This window comes from Phocoena sinus, chromosome 20 (genome assembly GCF_008692025.1).
Source record: "Phocoena sinus isolate mPhoSin1 chromosome 20, mPhoSin1.pri, whole genome shotgun sequence".
Classification (NCBI taxonomy): domain Eukaryota; kingdom Metazoa; phylum Chordata; class Mammalia; order Artiodactyla; family Phocoenidae; genus Phocoena; species Phocoena sinus.
This window is the reverse complement of record NC_045782.1, coordinates 57,900,887-57,924,067: the sequence shown is the minus strand read 5'-3', so window position 1 is coordinate 57,924,067 and position 23,181 is coordinate 57,900,887. Positions and strand designations below refer to the sequence as shown.

The 23,181-nt window shown below is 38.8% G+C and overlaps 1 protein-coding gene across 18 annotated transcripts in view; it reads left to right on the top strand.

Moving 5' to 3' along the window:
* CEP112 (centrosomal protein 112) overlaps positions 1-23,181 on the top strand; it is a 426,576-nt gene that overhangs the window by 82,794 nt on the left and 320,601 nt on the right. For all 18 annotated transcript variants that reach the window (XM_032616346.1, XM_032616345.1, XM_032616350.1 and 15 more), the window contains 4 exons: positions 17,461-17,615; positions 17,931-18,060; positions 18,830-18,922; positions 19,801-19,860. In XM_032616346.1, the coding sequence (XP_032472237.1) occupies positions 17,461-17,615; positions 17,931-18,060; positions 18,830-18,922; positions 19,801-19,860 (438 nt within the window). The remainder of the gene's footprint in view (positions 1-17,460; positions 17,616-17,930; positions 18,061-18,829; positions 18,923-19,800; positions 19,861-23,181) is intronic.

Here is a 23,181-nt window from a genome sequence, read left to right as displayed (position 1 = left end):
TACCACATGGGTAAGCCCCAGAGTCCCCTTCCGAAAAGGATGCAGAAGGAGGGCACTGTAGTGCACAGCAGGAGACAGTAACTTTCTCCAAGGGAAGACGGGGAACCCCTGAGAGCCCCCTCAGTGAGCACTGCTTGCAGAGGGTAGGTCTGAGGGTGTGAATGTTGTCAGCCTTCAGAAGCTCAGCTGACTTCCTGAGATACAGAAGCCTGGGCAGGTGGGCTCAGGGGCCCCTGGGCCAGGGCTCCTCACGTCTGGGGCAAGTGCGCCTTGTCAGTCTTGTTTCTGATATATGATACGGCTTTGTGGCGTAAGGAGCCCTGTGTCCTTCCCTGACCACTCAGCTCACCCAGGCCAGCCTGGCTTGGTCCAAAGTGCTTCCTTGAATTTAAAGCTGTGGAATTTGAGCAAGAGTCCATTACCCGGGCTTGTCTTGGAGACCCTAGACCAGCTGAAGGGCCTGTGTCAGAGGGCTAAAGAAATGGGGTGCAGGATCCACAGTGATCTGGGGCCTGGGCTTTAGGTCTCGGGCTCAAATCCCAGATCCTTAAAGCCGTGAGTGCCATGCGAGCTCTTCAGATGTTTAGTTTCCTCATCTGTCAGATAGGGTAACAGTAGTAGTAAAGTGTAATACATGTCGTTGAAAATATTAAATAAATTAATATACATAAGTTATTTAATAAGAGCTCAACAGATAATTGTTAATGTCTTTGAAATGGATAATTGTTAATGTCTTTGAAAATGTAACATACAAGAAAAGTAATCAAGAGAGCCATATACATGAGAAAGTACTCAATTCAAGAAGTTAATCAATGTTTGCGCAAAGATGGCAGGTTGAACTTGGTGTTGGCCTCCATTCCATCCCACAAAAATGGTAGTAAAGGGATAAAGGAAAAGGCATAGCCAGAAGGACAAAGAGAGTGTGAGGGCAATAAAATTCTGGAGTTGGAAAGGCAATGGATGAGCTGACACTGACCCAGCTGGTTCAAGAAAGCAGGACCCTACATCGGCATTGGGGAATCTAAGAAGCAAGCTGAGTTACACGTGGGCTTCCAGGGGCTCAGGACCTGTTGTACTGCTCGCCTCTGGAAGACGGGGTGCAGGTGCTGCTTCAGCACATGGAGAGCTGGGTGGTTTCAGATGCAGCTAGATGTGAGATCGGGGTGAGGAATACAAGCCGGCTTATTATACCATTCCTCCTACTTTTGTACGTTTGAAATGTCCCATAGCAAAACTTTTTTTAATGATAAAATTAACAGCAAAAACCAGCCGGCTCTTTACATCCTCTCCCCCACATCGTGAAGCGTGGGCCTGCTTCTCACCCACCTCAGCGGAAGACAGGAGGTTACCCTCCGGAGGGAACAGCAGCCTCTGGATTAGGACACGGGGGCACAGCTGGGATTTCTTAGCGCAGCATCTCTCTGTGTGCAGAGAGCATGTCCTTGGGGGGCCCGTGAGGGGCCAGGTTGTAACCCTCTCCCCACTTTCCACCACAGAGAAAGCATCAAAAAATCAGGTCGCTTGTTATAAGGGGAATGATGCTAAGCTGTCCTCAGATTTCTTCACCTCAGCGTTCCATGCCAGAAGACAGTGGAGCAACACTAAGAGATAAACTGAGAAAAAGCGTGGCCTAAGGCGGTTTTCAAGGGAAGGACACAAGCAGTTTCAAACATCAGCAAATACCTTTGATTTTTATCTGTGTTAAATGTCACTCCAGTGTCTCTAGGTGTGAGTACTGGGGACATTATTTGAGCCCTTCAAATTTGTGTTTTTCATTTTTCTTTAATTCCGAGTAATTTATATACATTATTTCTTCAAAAAAGTCTATCCTTCCTACTCCTTGGGTCTTATTTTATGTTTTCTGTCTCCTTGTATTTTCTTCCTATCCTCTGCTCCTAGGATAGTTTCCCATTCTGATCTTATTCTTACCAATTAATTTTTTAGTAGATTTCCTTCTGCTGTATTTATTTTATTGTTTCTAATTGTATCTATTACACCTTTTATTTAAATTATTATTGTTTTCATATCCAGTATTTTAATTTGGTTTTTCTTTCTCCCCTCCTCCTCCTTTATCTTCTTTAGGAATTTCCTGTTTTTCACATTGTTAATATATTCTTTATCTTCTTAAATATGCTTATTAGGCTTATTTGAAATTCTTGGTCCATCTGTTTAATTATTTGCCTTCAGAATATTATATATTACATATTACTACATTATATATGTATTATAAATTATAGTTGCTATATATTTTATTATTTATATATACATGTATTGCTGGCTTTCTTTCATAGTTGTCTGAAGGTGTCTAATTATTTTGTACTGTGAGCTCATGTCCTTTGGGTTTATCCATTATTCTAAGGTGTACTGGGGAAAAGCTGGAAGACCAGATCCTTGTGGGGATCAATTATACTTTAAATAGTGAGGAGGAGGTGACCCTCAGGGCAGAGAGCCCCAGAAAGCACGGGACCACTGCTGAACTCTCCTTGGCAACTTCCCATTTGTAACACACAAACCTCTTTAACCCTAAGGAAAATGCAACTTTGGAGGGAGGGCATCTCCCTAGATTGTCGTATATCAGCCCCCAAGCTTTGGAGAGAGAGATGATCTTTTGATGAAAGAAGATCTTATTTTTAACTTATTCACATTTATCAATCTTTTATAATTAGTGCTTTTTAAGTCTTTTTTTAATATAAATTTATTTATTTTATTTATTTATTTTTGGCCGCATTGGGTCTTCGTTGCTGCACGTGGGCTTCCTCTAGTTGCGGCGAGCGGAGGCCACTCTTTGTTGTGGTGTGCGGGCTTCTCATTGCGGTGGCTTCTCCTGTTGCAGAGCATAGGCTCTAGGCATGTGGGCTTCAGTAGTTGCGGTGTGCAGACTCAGTAGTTGTGACTCGCAGGCTCTAGAGCATAGGCTCAGTAGTTGTGGTGCACAGGCTTAGTTGCTCCGCGGCATGTGGGATCTTCCCGGACCAGGGCTTGAACCCGTGTCCCCTGCATTGGCAAGCGGATTCTTAACCCCTGCACCACCAGGGAAGCCCTTTATGTCTTGTTAAACAAATCTTTCTCCAGTACAAGTGCAGAAAGGTTCACCTATATATTCTGCTAAAAGCTTTAAAGTTTTGTTTTTAACAGTGAGTTCTTAGTCCATGTGGAGTTATTTTTTGTGCCTGGTATGAGATAAGGATCTAATTTCATTATTTTCTACCTGGATGACCTTCTTTCCCACATGCCCTCCTCCGCCAATTCCTACTTTTGGCTAATTCCTCCTTTACTCATTGATCTGCCATGCTGTCAGCTGTCAGACTTCCATATGTATGAGGGTCTTTCTTCTAGTTGGTTGGCTAATTTGTCTACCTCTGCTAGTGTCATACAGTCTTCATTATTATAGCTTCATGGTTACTCTTGATGTCTGTTAGAGAAGTCTTCCTTTCTTCCTTGTCCATCAGAAGGGGCTTGATTGTGCTGAGTCCTTTTCTTTTACATATACATTTAGAATCAGCTTTCCGAGTTGATAAAGAAAATAAAACCCAGGGGTCTCTTGAACTCCTTTTGTAATGTTTCTTCCTGAGTCTTTTAAATTTTTGTCACATAAAATTTTTATACTTTTGTTGTATAAAAGACTCAGGAATAAATGTATGTGTCATAACTTTTAACTCTTAGCATGTATATAATAAATATTTTATTATAGTTTATTGTACCTTGACCAGAACTTGCAGAAAATGTTAAATAATGGTGATGATAGTGGATTTAAAAATAAATTTTTTTTCTTTTGGAAAAAAATATACATATACTCTCATTATTGAAAATTTAGAAAAGTGATATAGTCAAAAAGAAAAGAAATGAATGTCTACATAATAAAATTACTCTTATTGGAAGTGTGTGAGAGTGCCCATTCTTCTACGTTTTGGGCCCAACAATGGGTGTTTTAATTAAAAACAAACAGACAGACAAACCAAAACTTTGCCAATTTGATAGGCGTCTTAGTTTCCTAGACTGCTGTAAGAAATGACCACACACCTGGTATCTCAGAACAAGAGAAACTTATTATCTCACAGTTCTGGAGGCTAGAAGTCTGAACTCATGGTGTCCACAGGGCCCTGCCCTCCCTGAAATCTCCAGAGGAAGATCTTTCCTTGCCTCTTCCTATCTGGTTATCTTTTTTTTTTTTTTTGCTTTGTTTTTGTTTTTTTGATGATAGCCTTCCTAATGGGTACAAAGTGGTATATCTCATAGTGGTTGGTTTTGATTTGCATTTCCCTAATGATTAGTGATGCTTAGCATCTTTTCATGTGCTTATTGGCCATTGTATATTAACTTTTGAGAAACGTCTATTCAAGTTCTTTGCTCTTTTTATGATTGTGTTTTCCTTGTTATTGAGTTATAGGAGTTCTTTGTATTTGTATAGGAGTTCTTTGTATTTCCTTGTTATTGAGTTATAGGAGTTCTTTGTATATTCTGGGTGTCAATCCCTTATCAGATATATGATTTTTTTAAATTAGCTATTTAAAAACTGTCCAAATACAGTCACATTTTGAGATGCTAAGGAGTTAGGACTTCAACGTATGAATCTGAAGGAAGACAATTCAGCCCATAACTATTGTATAAGTTAACAACAAATGTAGCATGCTGTATAAAAGTGAAAAAGCCTAAGTAGTTTTTGGCTCATGAGGTTAAATTTACCAGGCACCTAATATGACCAGGCACTGCAGTGGACCCTGGGGACAAAGTAGTAAACAAGAAGTCCCTTCCACAGTGTTCATGTTTCCATGGGGCGACAGCCAGTGAACAGCTACAGGTATCCAGTAGTGATAAGTGGTGTGATGAAGAAGAAGCCACTGTAAGACATGCATTTAAATGGGGTGATTTCAGCATTCCCTCTTTCGAGAGCACTGGAATCACAACTAACTGCTGAACGATCATTGACAGGAAGACACTGGAACTCACCAAAAAAGATACCCCGCATCCAAAGACAAAGGAGAGGCCACAATGAGACGGTAGGAGGGGCGCAATCACAATCAAATCAAATCCCATAACTGCTGGGTGGGTGAGTCACAAATTGGAGAACATTTATACCACAGAAGCCCACCCACTGGAGTGAAGGTTCTGAGCCCCACGTCAGGCTTCCCAACCTGGGGGTCTGGCAACGGGAGGAGGAATTCCTAGAGAATCAGACTTTGAAGACTAGTGGGATTTGATTTCAGGACTTCAACAGGACTGGGGGAAACAGAGACCCCACTCTTGGAGGGCACACACAAAGTAGTGTGCACATCGGGACCAAGGGGAAGGAGCAGTGACCCACCGGAGACTGAACCAGACATACCTGCTAGTGTTGGAGGGTCTCCTGCAGAGGCAGGGGGTGGCTGTGTCTCACCATGAGGACAAGGACACTGGCAGCAGAAGTTCTGGGAAGTACTCCTTGGCATGAGCCCTCCCAGAGTCCGCCATTAGCCCCACCACAGAGCCGAGTAGGCTCCAGTGTTGGGTCGCCTCAGGCCAAACAACCAACAGGGAGGGAACCCAGCCCCACCCATCAGCAGACAAGCGGATTAAAGTTTTACTGGGCTCTGCCCACCAGAGCAACAGCCAGCTCTACCCACCACCAGTTCCTCCCATCAGGAAGCTTGCACAAGCCTCTTAGATAGCCTCATGCACCAGAGGGCAGACAGCAGAAGCAAGAAGAACTACAATGCTGCAGCCTGTGGAGCAAAAACCACATTCACAGAAAGACAGACAAGATGAAAAGGCAGAGGGCTATGTACCAGAAGAAGGAACAAGATAAAACCCCAGAAAAACAACTAAATGAAGTGGAGATCAGCAACCTTACAGAAAAAGAATTCAGAATAATGATAGTGAAGATGATCCAGGACCTCGGAAAAAGAATGCAGGCAAAGATTGAGAAGATGCAAGAAACGTTTAATAAAGACCTAGAAGAATTAAAGAACAAACGGCTAGAAGAATTAAAGAACAAACAAACAGAGATGAACGATACCTTAACTGAAATGAAAAGTATTCTAGAAGGAATCAATAGCAGCATAACTGAGGCAGAAGAATGGATAAGTGACCTGGAAGACAGAATGGTAGAATTCACTGCCATTGAACAGAATAAGGAAAAAAGAATAAAAAGAAATGAAGACAACCTAAGAGACCTTTGGGACAACATTAAACGCAGCAACATTTGCATTATAGGGGTCCCAGGAGAAGAGAGAGTCCAGGAAGCACAGAGAGCCCCAGGCAGGATAAACCCAAGGAGAAACATGCTGAGACACTTAGTAATCAAGCTGACAAAAATTAAAGACAAAGAAAAATTATTGAAAGCAACAGGGAATAATGGCAACATACAAGGGAACTCCTATAACGTTAATAGCTGATTTCTCAGCAGAAACTCTACAAGCTTGAAGGGAGTGACACGATATATTTAAAGTGATGAAAGGGAAGAACCTACAACCAAGATTACTCTACCCGGCAAGGATCTCATTCAGATTTGACGGAGAAATCAAAAGCTTTACAGACAAGCAAAAGATAAGAGAATTCACCACCAAATCAGCTCTACAAGAAATGCTAAAGGAACTTCTCTAAGTGGGAAACACAAGAGAAGAAAAAGACCTACAAAAACAATTAAGAAAATGGTAATAGGAACATACATATCGATAATTACCTTAAACATGAATGGATTAAATGCTCCAACCAAAAGACACAGGATCGCTGAATGGATACGAAAACAAGACCCATATATATGCTGTCTACAAGAGATCCACTTCAGACCTAGGGACACATACAGACTGAAAGTGAGGGGATGGAAAAAGATATTCCATGCAAATAGAAATCAAAAGAAAGCTGGAGTAGCAATACTTATATCAGATAAAATAGACTTTAAAATAAAGAACGTTATAAGAGACAAGGAAGGACACTACATAATGATCAAGGGATCAATCCAAGAAGAAGATACAACAATTATAAATATATATGCACCCAACAGAGGAACACCTCAAAACATAAGGCAACTGCTAACAGCTATAAAAGAGGAAATTGAGAGTAACACAGTAATAGTGGGGGACTTTAACACCTCACTTACACCAATGGACAGATCATCCAGACAGAAAATTAATAAGGAAGCACAAGCTTTGAATGACACAATAGACCAGATAGATTTAATTGATATTTATAGGACAGTCCATCCAAAAACAGCAGACTACACTTTCTTCTCAAGTGCATGCAGAACATTCTCCAGGATAGATCACATCTTGGGTCACAAATCAAGCCTTGGTAAATTTAAGAAAATTGAAATCATATCAGGCATCTTTTCCGACCACAGTGCTGTGAGATTAGAAATCAATTACAGGGGAAAAAAACGTGAAAAACACAAACACATGGAGACGAAATAGTACGTTACTGAATAACCAAGAGATCACTGAAGAAATCAAAGAGGAAATCAAAAAATACCTAGAGACAAATGACAATGAAAACACGACGATTGAAAACCTATGGGATGCAGCAAAAGCAGTTCTAAGAGGTAAGTTTATAGCAATACAAGCCCACCTCAAGAAACAAGAAAAACCTCAAATAAACAAACTTACCTTACACCTAAAGGAACTAGAGAAAGAAGAACAAACAAAACCCAAAGTTAGTAGAAGGAAAGAAATCATGAAGATCAGAGCAGAAATAAATGAAATAGAAACAAAGAAAACAGTAGCAAAGATCAATAAAACTAAAAGCTGGTTCTTTGAGAAGATAAACAAAATTGATACACCTTTAGCCAGAGTTATCAAGAGAAAGAGGTAGAGGACTCAAATCAATTAGAAATGAAAATGGAGAAGTTACAATGGACACCGCAGAAATACAAAGCATCATAAGAGACTACTACAAGCAACTCTGTGCCAATAAAATGGACAACCTGAAGAAATGGACAAATTCTTAGAAAGGTATAACCTTCCAAGACTGAACCAGGAAGAAATAGAAAATATGAACAGACCAATCACAAGGAATGAAATTGAAACTCTGATTAAAAATCTTCCAACAAACAAAATTCCAGGACCATATGGCTTCACAGGTGAATTCACAGGTGAATTCTATCAAACATTTGGAGAAGAGCTAACATCCATCCTTCTTAAACTCTTCCAAAAAATTGCAGAGGAGGAACATTCCCAAACTCATTCTATGAGTCCACCATCACCCTGATACCAAAACCAGACAGAGAAACTACAAAGAAAGAAAATTACAGAGCAATATCACTGATGAACACAGATGCAAAAGTCCTCAACAAAATACTAGCAAACAGCATCCAACAACACATTAAAAGGATCATACACCATAATCCAGTGGGATTTATCCCAGGGATGCAGGGATTCTTCAATATACGCAAGTCAATCAATGTGATACAGCATATTAACAAATTGAAGAAGAAAAACCATATGATCATCTCATCAGATGCAGAAAAAGCTTTTGACAAAATTCAACACTGATTTACGATAAAAACTCTCCAGAAAGTAGGCATAGAGGGAACTTTCCTCAACATAATAAAGGCCATATACAACAAACCCACAGCTGACATCATTCTTAATGGTGAAAAACTGAAAGCATTTTCTCTAAGATCAGGAAGAAGACAAGGATGTCCCCTCTAGCCACTATTATTCAACATAGTTTTGGAAGTCCTAGCCATGGCAATCAGAGAAGAAAAAGAAATCCAAATTGGAAAAGAAGAAGTAAAACTCACTGTTTGCAGATGACATGATACTATACATAGAGAATCCTAAAGATGCCACCAGAAAGCTACTAGAGCTAATCAATGAATTTGGTAAAGTTGCAGGATACAAAATTAATGCACAGAAATCTCTTGCATTCCTATACACTAACAACGTAAGATCAGAAAGAGAAATTAAGTAAACAATCCCATTCACCATTTCAACAAAAAGAGTAAAGTATCTAGGAATAAACCTACCTAAGGAGGTAAAAGACCTGTACTCACAAAACTATAAGACACTGATGAAAGAAATTAAAGATGAAACAAACAGATGGAGAGATATACCATGTTCTTGGGTTGGAAGAATCAACATTGTGAAAATGACTGTACTATCGAAAGCAATCTACAGATTCAATGCAATCCCTATCAAACTACCAATGGCAATTTTCACAGAACTAGAACAAAAAATTTCACAATTTGTATGGAAACACAAAAGACCACAAATAGCCAAATCAATCTTGAGAAAGAAAAACGGAGCTGGAGGAATCAGGCTCCCTGACTTCAGACTATACTACAAAGCTACAGTAATCAAGACAATATGGTACTGACACAAAAACAGAAATATAGATCTTTGCAACAGGATAGAAAGCCCAGAGGTAAACCCACGCACCTATGGTCAACTAATCTATGACAAAGGAGGCAAGGGTATACAATGGAGAAAAGACAGTCCCTTCAATAAGTGGTGCTGGGAAAACTGGACAGCTACATGTAAAAAATGAAATTAGAACACTCCCTAACACCATACACAAAAATAAACTCAAAATGGATTCAAGACCTAAATGTAAGACCGGACACTATCAAACTCTTAGAGGAAAACATAGGAAGAACACTCTTTGACATAAATCACAGCAAGATCTTTTTTGATCCACCTCCTAGAGTAATGGAAATAAAAACAAAAATAAACAAATGGGACCTAATGAACCTTAAAAGCTTTTGCAAAGCAAATGAAACTACAAACAAGATGAAAAGACAACTCTCAGAATGGGAGAAAATATTTGCAAATGAATCAGCAAACGATTAATCTCCAAAATATATAGACAGCTCATGCAGCTCAATATTAAAAAAACAAACAACCCAATCCAAAAATGGGCAGAAGACCTAAATAGACATTTCTCCAAAGAAGACATACAGATGGCCAAGAAGCACATGAAAACATGCTCAACATCACTAATTATTAGAGAAATGCAAATCAAAGCTACAATGAGATATCACCTCACACCAGTTAGAATGGGCATCATCAGAAAATCTACAAACAACGAATGCTTGAGAGGGTGTGGAGAAAAGGGACCTCTTGCACTGTTGGTGGGAATGTAAATTTATACAGTCACTATGGAGACCAGTATGGAGAGTCCTTAAAAACCTAAAAATAGAATTACCATATGACCCAGCAATCCCACTACTGGGCATATACCCAGAGAAAATGATAATTCAAAGAGACGCATGCACCCCAATGTTCATTGCAGCACTATTTACAATAGCCAGGTCATGGAAGCAACCTAAATGCCCATCAACATACGAATGGATGAAGAAGATGTGGTACAGATATACAATGGAATATTACTCAGCCATAAAAAGGAACGCAGTTGGGTCATTTGTAGAGACGTGGATGGATCTAGAGACTGTCATACAGAGTGAAGTAAGTCAGAAAGAGAAAAATATCGTGTATTAACTCACATATGTGGAACCTAGGAAAATGGTACCGATGAACCAGTTTGCACGGCAGAAATAGAGACACAGATGTAGAGAACAAATGTATAGACACCAAGCGTTTCAGGAAAGCAGTGGTGGTGGGTGGTGGTGGGGGTGGGATGAACTGGGAGATTGGGATTGACATGTGTACACTGATATGTATAAAATTGATAACTAATAACCTGCTGTATAAAAAAGAAATAAAATAAAATTCCATAGAAAATCAGTGGGGTGATTTCATCCTCAAGGAGGTGGAAATTGGTTCTTGGGATTACAAAATTTAGATATTATACTGGATTGTGACCCTCCAGCGGGCATAGTTTATAAACAGCAAGACTGTGGTATTAAAATTTCATAGTAGGGGATGATTAGAAGAAAAATATCTAAACCAGCTTCTTGGTTAATTGAACAATGGCAATAATTGTTTTTTGTTTTTTGTTTTGCGGTACGCGGGCCTCTCACCGTTGTGGCCCCTCCCGTTGCGGAGCACAGGCTCCGGACGCGCAGGCTCAGCGGCCATGGCTCACGGGCCCAGCCGCTCCGCGGCATGTGAGATCTTCCCGTACAGGGGCACGAACTCGCGTCCCCTGCATCGGCAGGCGGACTCTCAACCACTGCGCCACCAGGGAAGCCCTGGCAATAGGTTGAGCAACACTGGTATGTGGAATAAAGCAGAGGCGAGCGCTGCTGCAGACAGGTGCTGGGGAGCCTTTCTTCTGAAGGTGCGATGCTTACACAGCGCCTTTGAGAAGTATGGGGACCGTGCGATCCTCTGCGAAAAGCGTTTCGGGCAGAAGGAATGGCCTGTGCAAAGATCCGAAAGCTGGGACTATCCGGCAGGTTCATAGAAGAGCAAGGGGCGGCACGGACGGGGTCTGTGAGCAGAAAGGAGCAGAAGGGAGCGTGGTAGGAAAATTCGTCAGTGGGCAAATCAGGGAAAACCCTGTATTGGGTTATTGTTCACCCAGCCTCACAATTTTAAAGAAAAACTCCCACATAGCACCAGTTCATCATTTTGAACAAGATGACCGTTTAGAAAAATAGATTTTATTTTTTAGGACAGTTTTAGATTTACAGAAAACTTGAGAAGATGGTACAGAGCGTCCCTATATACCCCACACCCAACTTCCCCTCTTTGTAACATCTTTACGTTATTTTGGTACAGTTGTTACAATCAGTGAATCCACAGGATACCTTAATAAACTGAAGTCCATAGTTTATTCCGTTTTTCTTAATTTTTACCGAATGCCCCTTTTCTTTTCCAGGATCTCATCCAGATACCACGTTGTATTTTCTGCTTAGGTTCCTTTTGGTTGTGGCAGTTTCTCAGACTTCCCTTGTTTTTAACAGCCTGGACAGTTTTGAGGAGGACTGGTCAGGAATATTGTATAATGCCCTGTATTGGAATTTGTCTCATGTTTTTCTCATGATTAGACCGGGGCTATGGGTTGAGGCAGTAAGATCACAGATGTACAGTGCTGTTCTCAGCATATCACATCAAGGGTATATGCTACTAATGACTTACTGTGGATATTAACCTTGATCATCTGGCTGAGGTAGTGTTTGTTAGGTTTTCCACTGTGAAGGCATTCCCTCCCTGCCTTTCCATACTGTCCTCTTTGGAAGGAAGTACCTATGTGCAGCCTGTGTATAAGAAGTGGGAAGTTATACTCTCCATACTTGAGGGTGGAGTATCTATGTAAATTATTTGGAGTTTTTCTGCATGGGAGATTTGTCTCTTCTCCCTCATTTATTAATTTATGGAATCATTTATTTTTATCAGTATGGACTCATGGATGTTTATCTTATGCTCTGGGCTATAATCCATTATTCCTTTATTTTGTTGCTTAAATTGTTCCAGCTTCAGCCGTTGGGAGATCCTACAGTAGGCCCCTCTGCCCCTTTGACCCACCCCATCAATGTGGATTATATGGAGACTGGTATTAGAAACCAAGATCTGTTTGCTGGGTGTACTTATTACTGCTGGGGTGTCATTTCTTTTATGTCCTCTCACCAGATAGAGTATTTGCATATATATAAACCTGTATATATATGCATATCTATAAACATTAGTATATGTAACCATCTGTATCTGTATTAAGCTAAACATAATCTCTTAATGATGTCTGTAACTCTAAACCATTACCACATGGATTATTCTAGCCTTCTCCTCCCCTCTGTAAATTCTCAATCCAACATTGGAAACTTGGCCTCCACCATCATCTTCTAATTGTTCAATTTCAGTGTACAGAAATGGATATAATCAGAGTTGTTGACCCATATCCCCATGGGAACCAACTTTGTCAACTAGGGAACAGTGCTGACGTGCAATTCCTTTTGCCTTTGGTCTCACAGATGCCACTCATTTCAAAATTGCGTAGGTCATCACCTTTCCCGCTACCCCTTCAATGAGGTTTTTATGTATTTGTAATAGAACTAGATTCTTTTATGTATTTGTAATAGAACTAGATTCTTTTTTCACAGCCTGAATTTCTTCTGGGGAAGAATGTGCCAGTTCTCTTGGCATATTAGATTTTGAACCTGGAAGATTTATGATTTTTCCACTTCTCATCTCCTGCATTTAGTATTTTACTCAATCATACTATTTACTTCTCTGAGAATTTTCCTGGACCTGCTCTCTCCCCTTCTGTTTCCACAGCTACCACTTGAGTTCAGGCCATTGTTGCCTCATTCCGGGATCTTCCAGTAGCCTGCCGGTCACTCTCCCATTCTCCTCTTGTTCCAAATCCCACAAGTGCAGTTTGTCCCATTTTCCCATGACCGAGAACTTGAATTACTAATCTAATGCCTATTATAACTTCTGTCTACAAGCCATGTCCTTTTAAGAACTCTAACCTCGTCTTCCGAGTGCCACCTCTGAGTTCACAATGTGGAAAGACATTCTTTGTACCCAAGGTAATCTGTTTGTTCCTTCTCTGATCCTGAAGTTATAAACTCTGGAATTCCCCTCCAACACTGTTTGTTACAGCCTGAAAAATGTGATTCTACATCAGCATCTTTTTATGATTCTACATTAGCATCTCTTTTTTTTGGCGGGGCGGGGTACACGGGCCTCTCACTGTTGTGGCCTCTCCCATCACGGAGCACAGGCTCCGGACGCGCAGGCTCAGTGGCCATGGCTCACGGGCCCAGCCGCTCTGCGGCATGTGGGATCTTTCCGGAGTGGGGCAGGAACCCGTGTTCCCTGCATCGGCAGGCGGACTCTCAACCACTGCGCCACCCGGGAAGCCCTCTCATTTCTTTTTAGTGCTGAACAATGTTCCATCCTCTGGATGTACCAGTTTATCCACTCACCTACTGAAGGGCATCTTAGTTGCTTCCAAATTTTGGCAGTTATGAATACAAAGCTGCTATAAACATCTGTGTGCAGGGACTTCCCCGGTGGTCCAGTAGTTAAGACTCTGTGCTCCCAATGCAGGGGGCCCTGGTTCGATCCCTGGTCAGGGAACTAGATCCCACATGCTGCAACTAAAAAAAGATCCCACATTCAGCTAAAGATCCCGCATGATGCAATGAAGATCCTGTGTGCCCCGACTAAGACCCAGTGCAGCCGAATAAATAAATAAATTAAAACAAGACAAAACATCTGTGTGCATATTTTTGTATGGACACAAGTTTTTAACTCATTTGGGTAAATGCCAAAGAGCATGATTCCTGGATTGTATAGTAAGAGTATGTTTTATAAGAAACTGCCAAACTGCCTTCCAAGACGGCTGTACTACTTTGCATTCCTGCCAGTAATGAATGAGAGTCCCTGTTGTTCCACATACTTGTCAGCATTTGTTGTCAGCATTCTGGATTTTGGCCATTCTAATGGGTGTGTAGTGGTATTTCATTGTTTTAATTTGCATATCCATGATGATATATGATGACATGTGATATGACATCCTTTCATATGCTTATTTGTCATCTGTATATCTTCTCTGGTGAGGTGTCTAAGTCTTTGACCCATTTTTTAATTAGTTTTTTATTTTATTATTGTTAAATTTTGAGTTTTTTGTATATTTTGGAAAACAGTCCTTCATCAGATGTGTCTTTTGCAAATAGTTTTCTTAGTCTGTGGCTTACATTCTAATCCTCTTTTTTTTTTTTTTTAACAGTACGCGGGCCTCTCACTGCTGTGGCCTTTCCCGTTGCGGAGCACAGGCTCCGGACGTGCAGGCTCAGTGGTCATGGCTCACGGGCACAGTCGCTCCGCGGCACGTGGGATCTTCCCAGACGGGGGCACGAACCCGTGTCCCCTGCACTGGCAGGTGGACTCTCAACTACTGTGCCACCAGGGAAGCCCATGTTCTAATCCTCTTAATATATATTATCTTTTATGGAATAGAAAATGTTAATTTTAATGAAGTCCAATTTATCAATTTTTTTTTCATGCATTGTGCCATGGACGTTGTGTCTAAAAAGTCATTGCCAAACTTAAGATAATCTAGGTTTTTCATATGTTATCTTCTAGGATTTCTGTAGTTTTGCATTTTGCATTTAGGTCTGTGATCTGTTTTGAGATAGTTTTTAAGATGTGTCTAGATTCTTTTGTTTTGCACATGGTTGTCCATCTGTTCTAGCACCATTTGTTGAAAAGTCTATCTTTGCTCCATTGTATTGCCTTTGCTCCTTTGTCAGAATCAGCAGACTGTATTTATGGGGGTCTCTTTCTGGCCTCTCTGTTCTGTTCCGTTGATCTATTTGTCTTTTCTTTTGACAGTACCACAGTGTTTTGATTACTGTAGCCTTATAGTAAGTCTTGAAGTAGGCAGTGTCAGTCCTCCAGCTTTGTTCTTCTCTTTCAATTTTGTATTGGCTATTTTGTGTCTTTTGTCTCTCCATATAAACTTTAAGAGCAGTTTGTCCATATCTGTAAAATAACTTGCTGGGATTTTGATTGGTATTGCATTAAATCTGTAGATCAATTTGGGAATAACTGACATTGACATTATTGAATCTTCCTATCCATGAACATGGACTGTCTTTCCATTTATTTAGTTCTTTGATTTTTCTCATTCTTTCATCAGAGATTTGTAGTTTACCTCATGTAGATCTTGTACATATTTTGTTATATTTGTATGTATTTGGTTTTTTGGAGTGCTAATGTAAATAGTGTTGTGTTTTTAATGTCAACTTCCCCTTGTTTATTACTAGGAAAAGTGATTGACTTTTGTATATTAACCTTGTATCCTGCAACCAAGCTATAGTGTCTTATTATTTCCAAGGGTTTTTTTTTTTTTTCTTTCCCTTCCCCATCTTTCCCTTTGGTAGCCATAAGTTTGTTTTCTATGTCTGTGAGTCTGTTTCTGTTTTGTATATAGATCCTCTCTTCATTTGTATTATTTTTTAGATTCCACATATGATTGATATCATGTAATATTTGTCTTTCTCTGACTTACTTTACTAAGTACAATATTCTCTAGTGTCTTATTATTTCTTAATGTCTTATTATTTTCAAGAGGTTTTTGATGTTTCTAGATTTTCTACATAGATGATCATCTTTTTGTGAACAAAGACAGTTTTATGTCTTTCTTCCCGATCAGTATACCTTTAATTTCCTTTTTTATATATTGCATTAGCTAGGATTTCGAGTTTCATGCTGAAAAGGAGTTGTGAGAGAGAGAGCATCCTTTTCTTTTTCCTGATCTTAGTTGGAAAGCTTCTAGCTTCTAACTGTTATCTGTAGGTTTTTTGTAGAGATTTTTTCCTCAAATTGAGGAAATTCCCCTTTATTCCCATTTTACTGAGTTTTTTTTTTTATCATGAATCAGTGTTGGATTTTGTCAAATGCTTTTTCTGCATCTATTGATATGATCATGTGATTTTTCTTCTTTAGCCATTGACGAGATGGATTACATTAATTGATTTTCAAATGTTGAAACAGCTTTGCATACCTGGGTGAGAGTTACTCTCTTTATTTGTATTATTGATGAAGTAATTGGGAGTGCACTCTTCATACTTGTATGGTGCTAGAGTAGTTGTTGTTATAAAAAGTGAAGCATAATCTTGCTGAGTTAGAGAAGTCTTCCATCATAAAATTCAGGACGGACAGTTTAATTTGTTCAAATGGGAAAAAGACTACATATACATATTACTGAATGAGATGATTTGATCATTACTCACCATTATACTGCTGGTATGGGTGTAAAGAGCAAAGTAAGGAAAAGGTTAGAGTTGTTCAGGGCAGTTTGGAATGCAGGAGTCAGAAGGTAATCGTATGATACCCAGTTGCATTGCCACTGCCTATTAGAGGGGCAGATTGTATAGGTATATGTACAATATGTACTTTATTTTGCTTATTTTATTTCTATTTTATCATATATATTTTATATATATATATATAAAATATATATTTTAATCACTGTTATTCTGTATAATGATATACACACAGCTGAGATCAAAATATTGCTTCAACATCCTGGACTTTCTTCTCTGATTTGTTGGGTATGTTTTCCTCTCACTTATTTTTTTCTTTCTCATATAACTAGTACTTTTATTCTTTTCTCTCATGTCCACTGTATTCAATATTCATATTGTAGAAAGATGGCTGACTGCTTTTCTGGCTAATAGAAACCCTTTTTCCTTAGCAAATTCTGGAGAATTACTTATTTGTATCAATTCAGTACTCTTTGCCTTGGTTTCTTTAACAATTTCTAATATTTTATAAGGATCACGTGTTTCTTTTTGCATTGTAGTTTTGATTTGTATTTCTCTAACAATTAGTAATGCTATGTCCCTAGATGAGAATAGTGCCGGGTTCAGTAAATATTTGTTCAGTGAATGAATGAATGGCTAAAAGCATATAAACACGTTAGCCTTACTTTTGTGGTAGAAAGCACTCCTTTTTTTAAAAAAAGAGACTTGGTTAATTTAGAGGTTGGTTTAGTTTTTATTAGTATGGTTTTTGATACATTTGTTTTTTCATATTCTTATCTCTCATATGTTGTATTTTTTCTTCAGGCTATTTAATGATACAGAATTGTTATAAAGTTAGAGGCTTTCTTAACAATGACCCATTATTTTAGAACCAGATGATCAAAGAACTGGAGTCCCGTGTCCAGCAGCTGACTGGAGAAGCAGAGAACAGTAATTTACAGAAGCAGAAATTAATTCAAGAAAAATTGGAACTTGAGAGATGTTACCAGATAACATGTAATGAATTGCAAGAAGTAAAGGCAAGGTATTGTCTGAAGTCAGATATCTCTCAGGTGTGGCTATAAAGTACTGATATTAACTCTATTAAATTACCTGCTGAAATTAATCACACGTGCATTTAACTTGGGAGGTTTCCAATCTAAATGCTGCCATTTATTAAATTTTTTAAAGTACCACTTAATATAAGAAGCATACTGTTTGAAAACAGTTGATAAAAATGTGGATACTTATTTGATATGTTGAAAGGTAATGCATTTGGATTTGGTTGACTAAAAAGTTCCATTTTAGAGACTGATTATAAATATATTGGAAATATGTTTTATTCTCTGATTGCTTTTAGACGCAACACATTGCATAAAGAGAAGGATCATCTTGTAAATGATTATGAGCAAAACATGAAGCTGTTACAAACCAGATATGATGCTGATATAAACCTTCTGAAAAAGGAACATGCTCTTTCAACTTCTAAGGTATTATAGATGCTGGTAGATGTCCACACAAAGTACTTATTTCCTTTACTCAGCATATAGCCAAAGGTAGTAGAAGCTAACTACTATCTGGCCTTTAAATTAGTCTCTCCTTCAGCTTAATTTAATGCTAAGTGTCTAATATATAGCATAACACAAATATTTAATAAACTAAAATCTGCTATAAATTAACCCTTTTAATTACCAAAGTTTTTAAAGGAGGAAACATAAAAATCCGAGAAGAAATGTTCAGTTGTGTTAATAATACATATTTTGGAGTAACTCTATACATTATTATTATTATTTTGAAATCTTGGTTATGCGTTAGTTTTCCTGCCATCACATACGCTTATATGAGCCCACAGACACCCTCAGGGGCACTCACACACTTTTGTGTCAGATAATTGAAACTTTCTGCAAAGAAAATCCTATAGCCTCAATACTAAAATAGTCAGTTACTTGATATTTCATGAATTAAATATTCTAGTGGATTTGGTTTTAAAATTAAAATTTAAAAAGTTTTCTGTATACCTATTCTTTTTACATCAGTATTGTATTTTCATAACTTTAAATGCCATGCAGTACTTAATTTATCTTTTTACTTTAAAAGATTTTTTAACTTAAAATTTTTTAAAAATTCAGATTTATAGATAATTTTAATTCTAACTGAAGCTTCAGGGGGGAAAAAGTTAAATTTATTGAACCAGAAGTTTGTAGGATGGTAGAAAAATCAAAGTTTCATTTTTTTATTATTTTCTTAAAATCTTTTTAGGCATCTGGTATGATTAAAGAATTAGAACAGAACATCTGTCAATTAAAACAGCAGTTACAGGAATCAGAACTTCAAAGAAAGCAACAGTTAAAGGTGAGTCCTGTATTTTTACACAGAATAATGGCTAAAACTCACCTCTCCTTTTCTTGGTGTATACATATAAATGAGAGTCGATGAAAAAAACTCAGAAATGCAGGTAGCCATTTCTGATTCTTTTATTGCACTGTATCATTTTTCGTCTTATTTACTTTAACAAAAGTAGAGGCTAATGGGATATAGAGTAAAAAGAACGATAATTTTAATTTGAACAATCTACTTTTTTTGAGATTAGTTAAAAGAATAAACCTTATTTAAATACATTATTATTTTAGAATTATTTCCTCTCTTTAAATTATTATCTGCCATTCTTTATAATTTCTCTCTCTTTCTTTCACACCTTTAATTAATTAATTTATTGTTTTGGCTGCACCGCTCGGCATGTGGGATCCTAGTTCCTCGACCAGTGATTGAACCCATGCCCCCTGCGGTGGAAGTGCGGCATCCCAACCATTGGACCACCAGGGAACTCCCTCTTTCACACCTTTTAGATCTTGCCTTTTCTCTCATGGTCAGAAAATACCAAGCACTTCCATATGATATAACTTCAAACTTATTATTTTCATGTTGATTCATTTGGTCATTTTTAAGTGATCTCCTAATTCTAAGGGTCAGAAAGTTTCTCTTTCACTGTAAAGTATGTACTTTTGAGAGTGGTAACATCTTCAGATAGCTAAGGTTCTATGGCCTCCAACATAAAGCTATGCATGTTTCTAGTTGTAGTTTAGAAAACTGGACAGGTAGGGCTCTCGTAAATATGCAAGACTCAAATAAGGTTTGTCATCAAAGAGATTGATTTGTTTCATTAGATTACCAATTTTATTGACCTAGAAGCAATTTTAAGTATAATAAAGATAAATATTTATTATTCACAGGATCAAGAAAATAAGTTTCAAATGGAGAAATGTCACTTAAAACGCACCTATGAGAAAAAGGTAATATGTTTCATGGGAAGCTATGACATTTAAAATAGCACATGAGGCAGTTAAGAATGAGGGTTGATTTTTATACAGCCGTGCATTCCAGCTCTTATTTCTGAGTTCATTTCAGTTAGCCAGTAATCAAATTTTTCTTCTTTTTCATGTTTATAAACAGCTTCTTTTTCATGTTTATAAACAGCTTCTTCAGTTTGATTTTTAATTATATCAACATTAAAACACCACTTCTCTGTTATATTTGAGTGAAGAGTATTATTATGTTCACCTTTCATAATAACCTTTTGAAATTATATTTTCTTTCTACCAGTAAAAATGTGATGTGACTGTTGGGTGTTATTTTTTTCTGTTGTGTCATATGTGTAATAAGAACTCTAAGAAATTAACCAAAGAATATGAAACAGCAAAAGCATTGTCTACTACGATCGATGAGTAAGAAATGGATTAGTCATTGTCTCTTGCGATTTAGAGCAGTGACGGTAGTGACTGTTTCTACTGGTGCATGCTGGTGTCCTTGTTACCAGTAACAACTAGGGTCACTGCCACACTGTTGACACCTTTGGTGATAAAGTATAGAATTCTATGTCTGTGGCTTTCAAACTTGAGTTTTGAATTTGTTGTTTGCTGTATGACTGTAATTGAAATAGCAAAGATTTTGTTGCTGCTTTTGTAATTATTTACAGTTCTAACATCCACCAAATCAATCCTCTTGTAGAATACCCACATAATGGAAAATGAGAAAAAAGTTACCCCTTCAACTAATTAAAATACATACAAATTAAAATTAGACAGATTTTATAGCACAAAGTTGTTAAAAGATGTAATACCACATCTTATCTATGCATATCGTCACAGCAGACATGCATTAAGTGCTTTCACGGGACGAGGTATCACACCAGGCACTGGATGCAGGGGAGGGGTTGAGGGTGAGCTATCCATAGACGCTGCTCCCCAGCAGCTTAACGTCTGGGAAGAAGAAAGTTTCTGTCCTTCGGAAAAGTGAGTGTTTCTTCTGATGTGCATTGACCTAAGTATGTGCTCTTTAAAATTCTAATTAATTTTCTTATTGTTAAAGTTTCCCTCCCTGCAGTTTCACTACAGCTCAGTGCAAGATACTGAATATATTTCATGCCTACAAAATGATATCTGAACAGGAGGGAGAAATACTGCTTTCACTGAAATAAAGAATTTTTTCGGTTTCTGCTGTTGAGCCATGCAGCTGCTTAACAACCTGGCTTGCCCAGGGCAGACCGTGCGCTGTCATAAGCCTTGCCCCCCACTGCCTGAGGCACGCGCATCCTCCGGGTGTACCTGTTAGTCCTTTGCTCTTCCTTTGGGCAGATGTCTGGCTCCCCATCCACCAGGGCCACCTTCCTGGCCTCCTGCTCTGTCACACTCCGTGGTCAGCCCTCCTCCTCAGTGATGGTACCTGCTTACCTGTGAGCCCCAGAGGGTTTGGTACCAGGAGGAAGGTGCACACTGACTCATATACAAGATTGTCTTCCTACCCCAAAGTTGAGTCCTCCTGTGGGCCGTGACATACAGAGTTGGGGCTGGAGAGGCAGTCTCTCCTACCACGGTCTTTTCTTGGCTGTGCGGCCACTGAGTAAATTCAGGTTTCTGCACCAGCCCCTCTCCCTGATGGACACACACAAGAAACAGAATGTTAAAGCTCAGTTCATCCCTAGCCAGCCACCTTCCCCCTTCCTATTCTGTTTCACTTCAGGGAGCAGACCTAAATCCTTTTAATTAGGTGTCGTAACTACAGCTTTTCCCTTTCCGTGAGCTATCAAGTGGTCTCGCTTTTAAATAACGTAACTAGTTAAAGAGTGTTAATTGTTTTCAGTGTAAATAAGATGCGTTTAAAATAGCAGCCATCTGTAAAGAAAAATAAGTGTAGTTGTACATATTGCATACGTTCTAACGTTATTTGTATAGGAAGAAAATGGCGCTCAGCGTGCCACTTTTTGTTTTACAATTAATTCCATAATCTCCCCCTTTTAAATTGACATCTGTTCTTCTTTCTTTATTAAACCTGCTGTGATCTCAGCCCTTGAAGATTTGATGTCCTGTACCCCCCTCAGGGAATATCCTCTTTGACTGCTCAGAGAGCTGACATAAATCTTACCGAGCACCAGACTGTGTAACCGGATAGCCAAGTGGGATGGATAGCGCTTTTGTTTTTGTCTTAGACAGTGTTACAGGTGTGCGCATTCAGTAACTTTTGGTATAAAACTAAGTTCTGACTATCTGTTCAGGAGGAGGAAATGCCATCTGAATGACATTATTTCCTCATGCCAACAAGAAAGCAGCATCAGAGTCTAACTTGTCTTTGAGGTAAGAGAAACAGCATCAGATGCTGTCCCGGACTTGAGCACACACACATTACCTAACGGTCTTTATTGATCTCTGGTGGCTGTTACCTGCTCTTCAGATCTTCGAACATCAAACAGATAATAGGTAGTAAAACTAAATTTCATTGTTTGATGAAGTGTCCTAATCTGTTAAATCAGGAAACGGTTAGGCTGAATGGTTTTACTAGCAAGGAAACACCTGCCTCCTACAAGTAACCTGTTGCCTGTTTTCCACACAGGCACCAGAGAGTTAAAAGATGGTGCTGTTTACCGGAAGACGTTCATGAGGCAGATGTTAAGCATGTATATCCTAAAATGTGCTGGAATTGAAATACCTACTTATAATAATTCTGATGTAACTGTGTCACACTTGAGATCTAAAGTCTAATGGAGTTCAAAATTATTAGGAATAGTTATTCCAGTCTTTAGTGTTTATATATAATTCTTCTAATTAGGTTAAAAAAATTTTTAATTTACACAGTTCTACGTGTATTGCATAGTGTTTCCAACTACTACCGGCCTAATTTTCTTTAAGAGGACAGGTGTCTTGAGTGAAGCTTTAAAAAATGAAATGGTGCAGTGAAATGATTTATAGAGGTAATGGCGCGCAATGCACCGTGTTTGTCATGGTGAGAAGCAGAGTGGGCAGTGTGGTTGTGAGACGCGGTGGGGCCGTCGGCTGGCCCGTGCACGAGCCAGCCGCGGTTCCACGCTCTCCTTTATGCTGTGGTGTCTGCCGCCATCTGTTTCCTTGCACGTAGCAAGCCTCTTTCTTCTTTACACAAGCACACCTTTTTGATAACTTAACTCCTTAGGGTGCGCGGGAATGAAATCTACATTTACTAAGTGCTCAATAAATGTGCTTCTGGCTACCTGACTCACTCATTTACAGCAGACGCCCATGTTGGAGAATATATGCTGTGTCTTTGTCTATCTGGTTTGTTTCCATTATTTAAATTATTAAAAT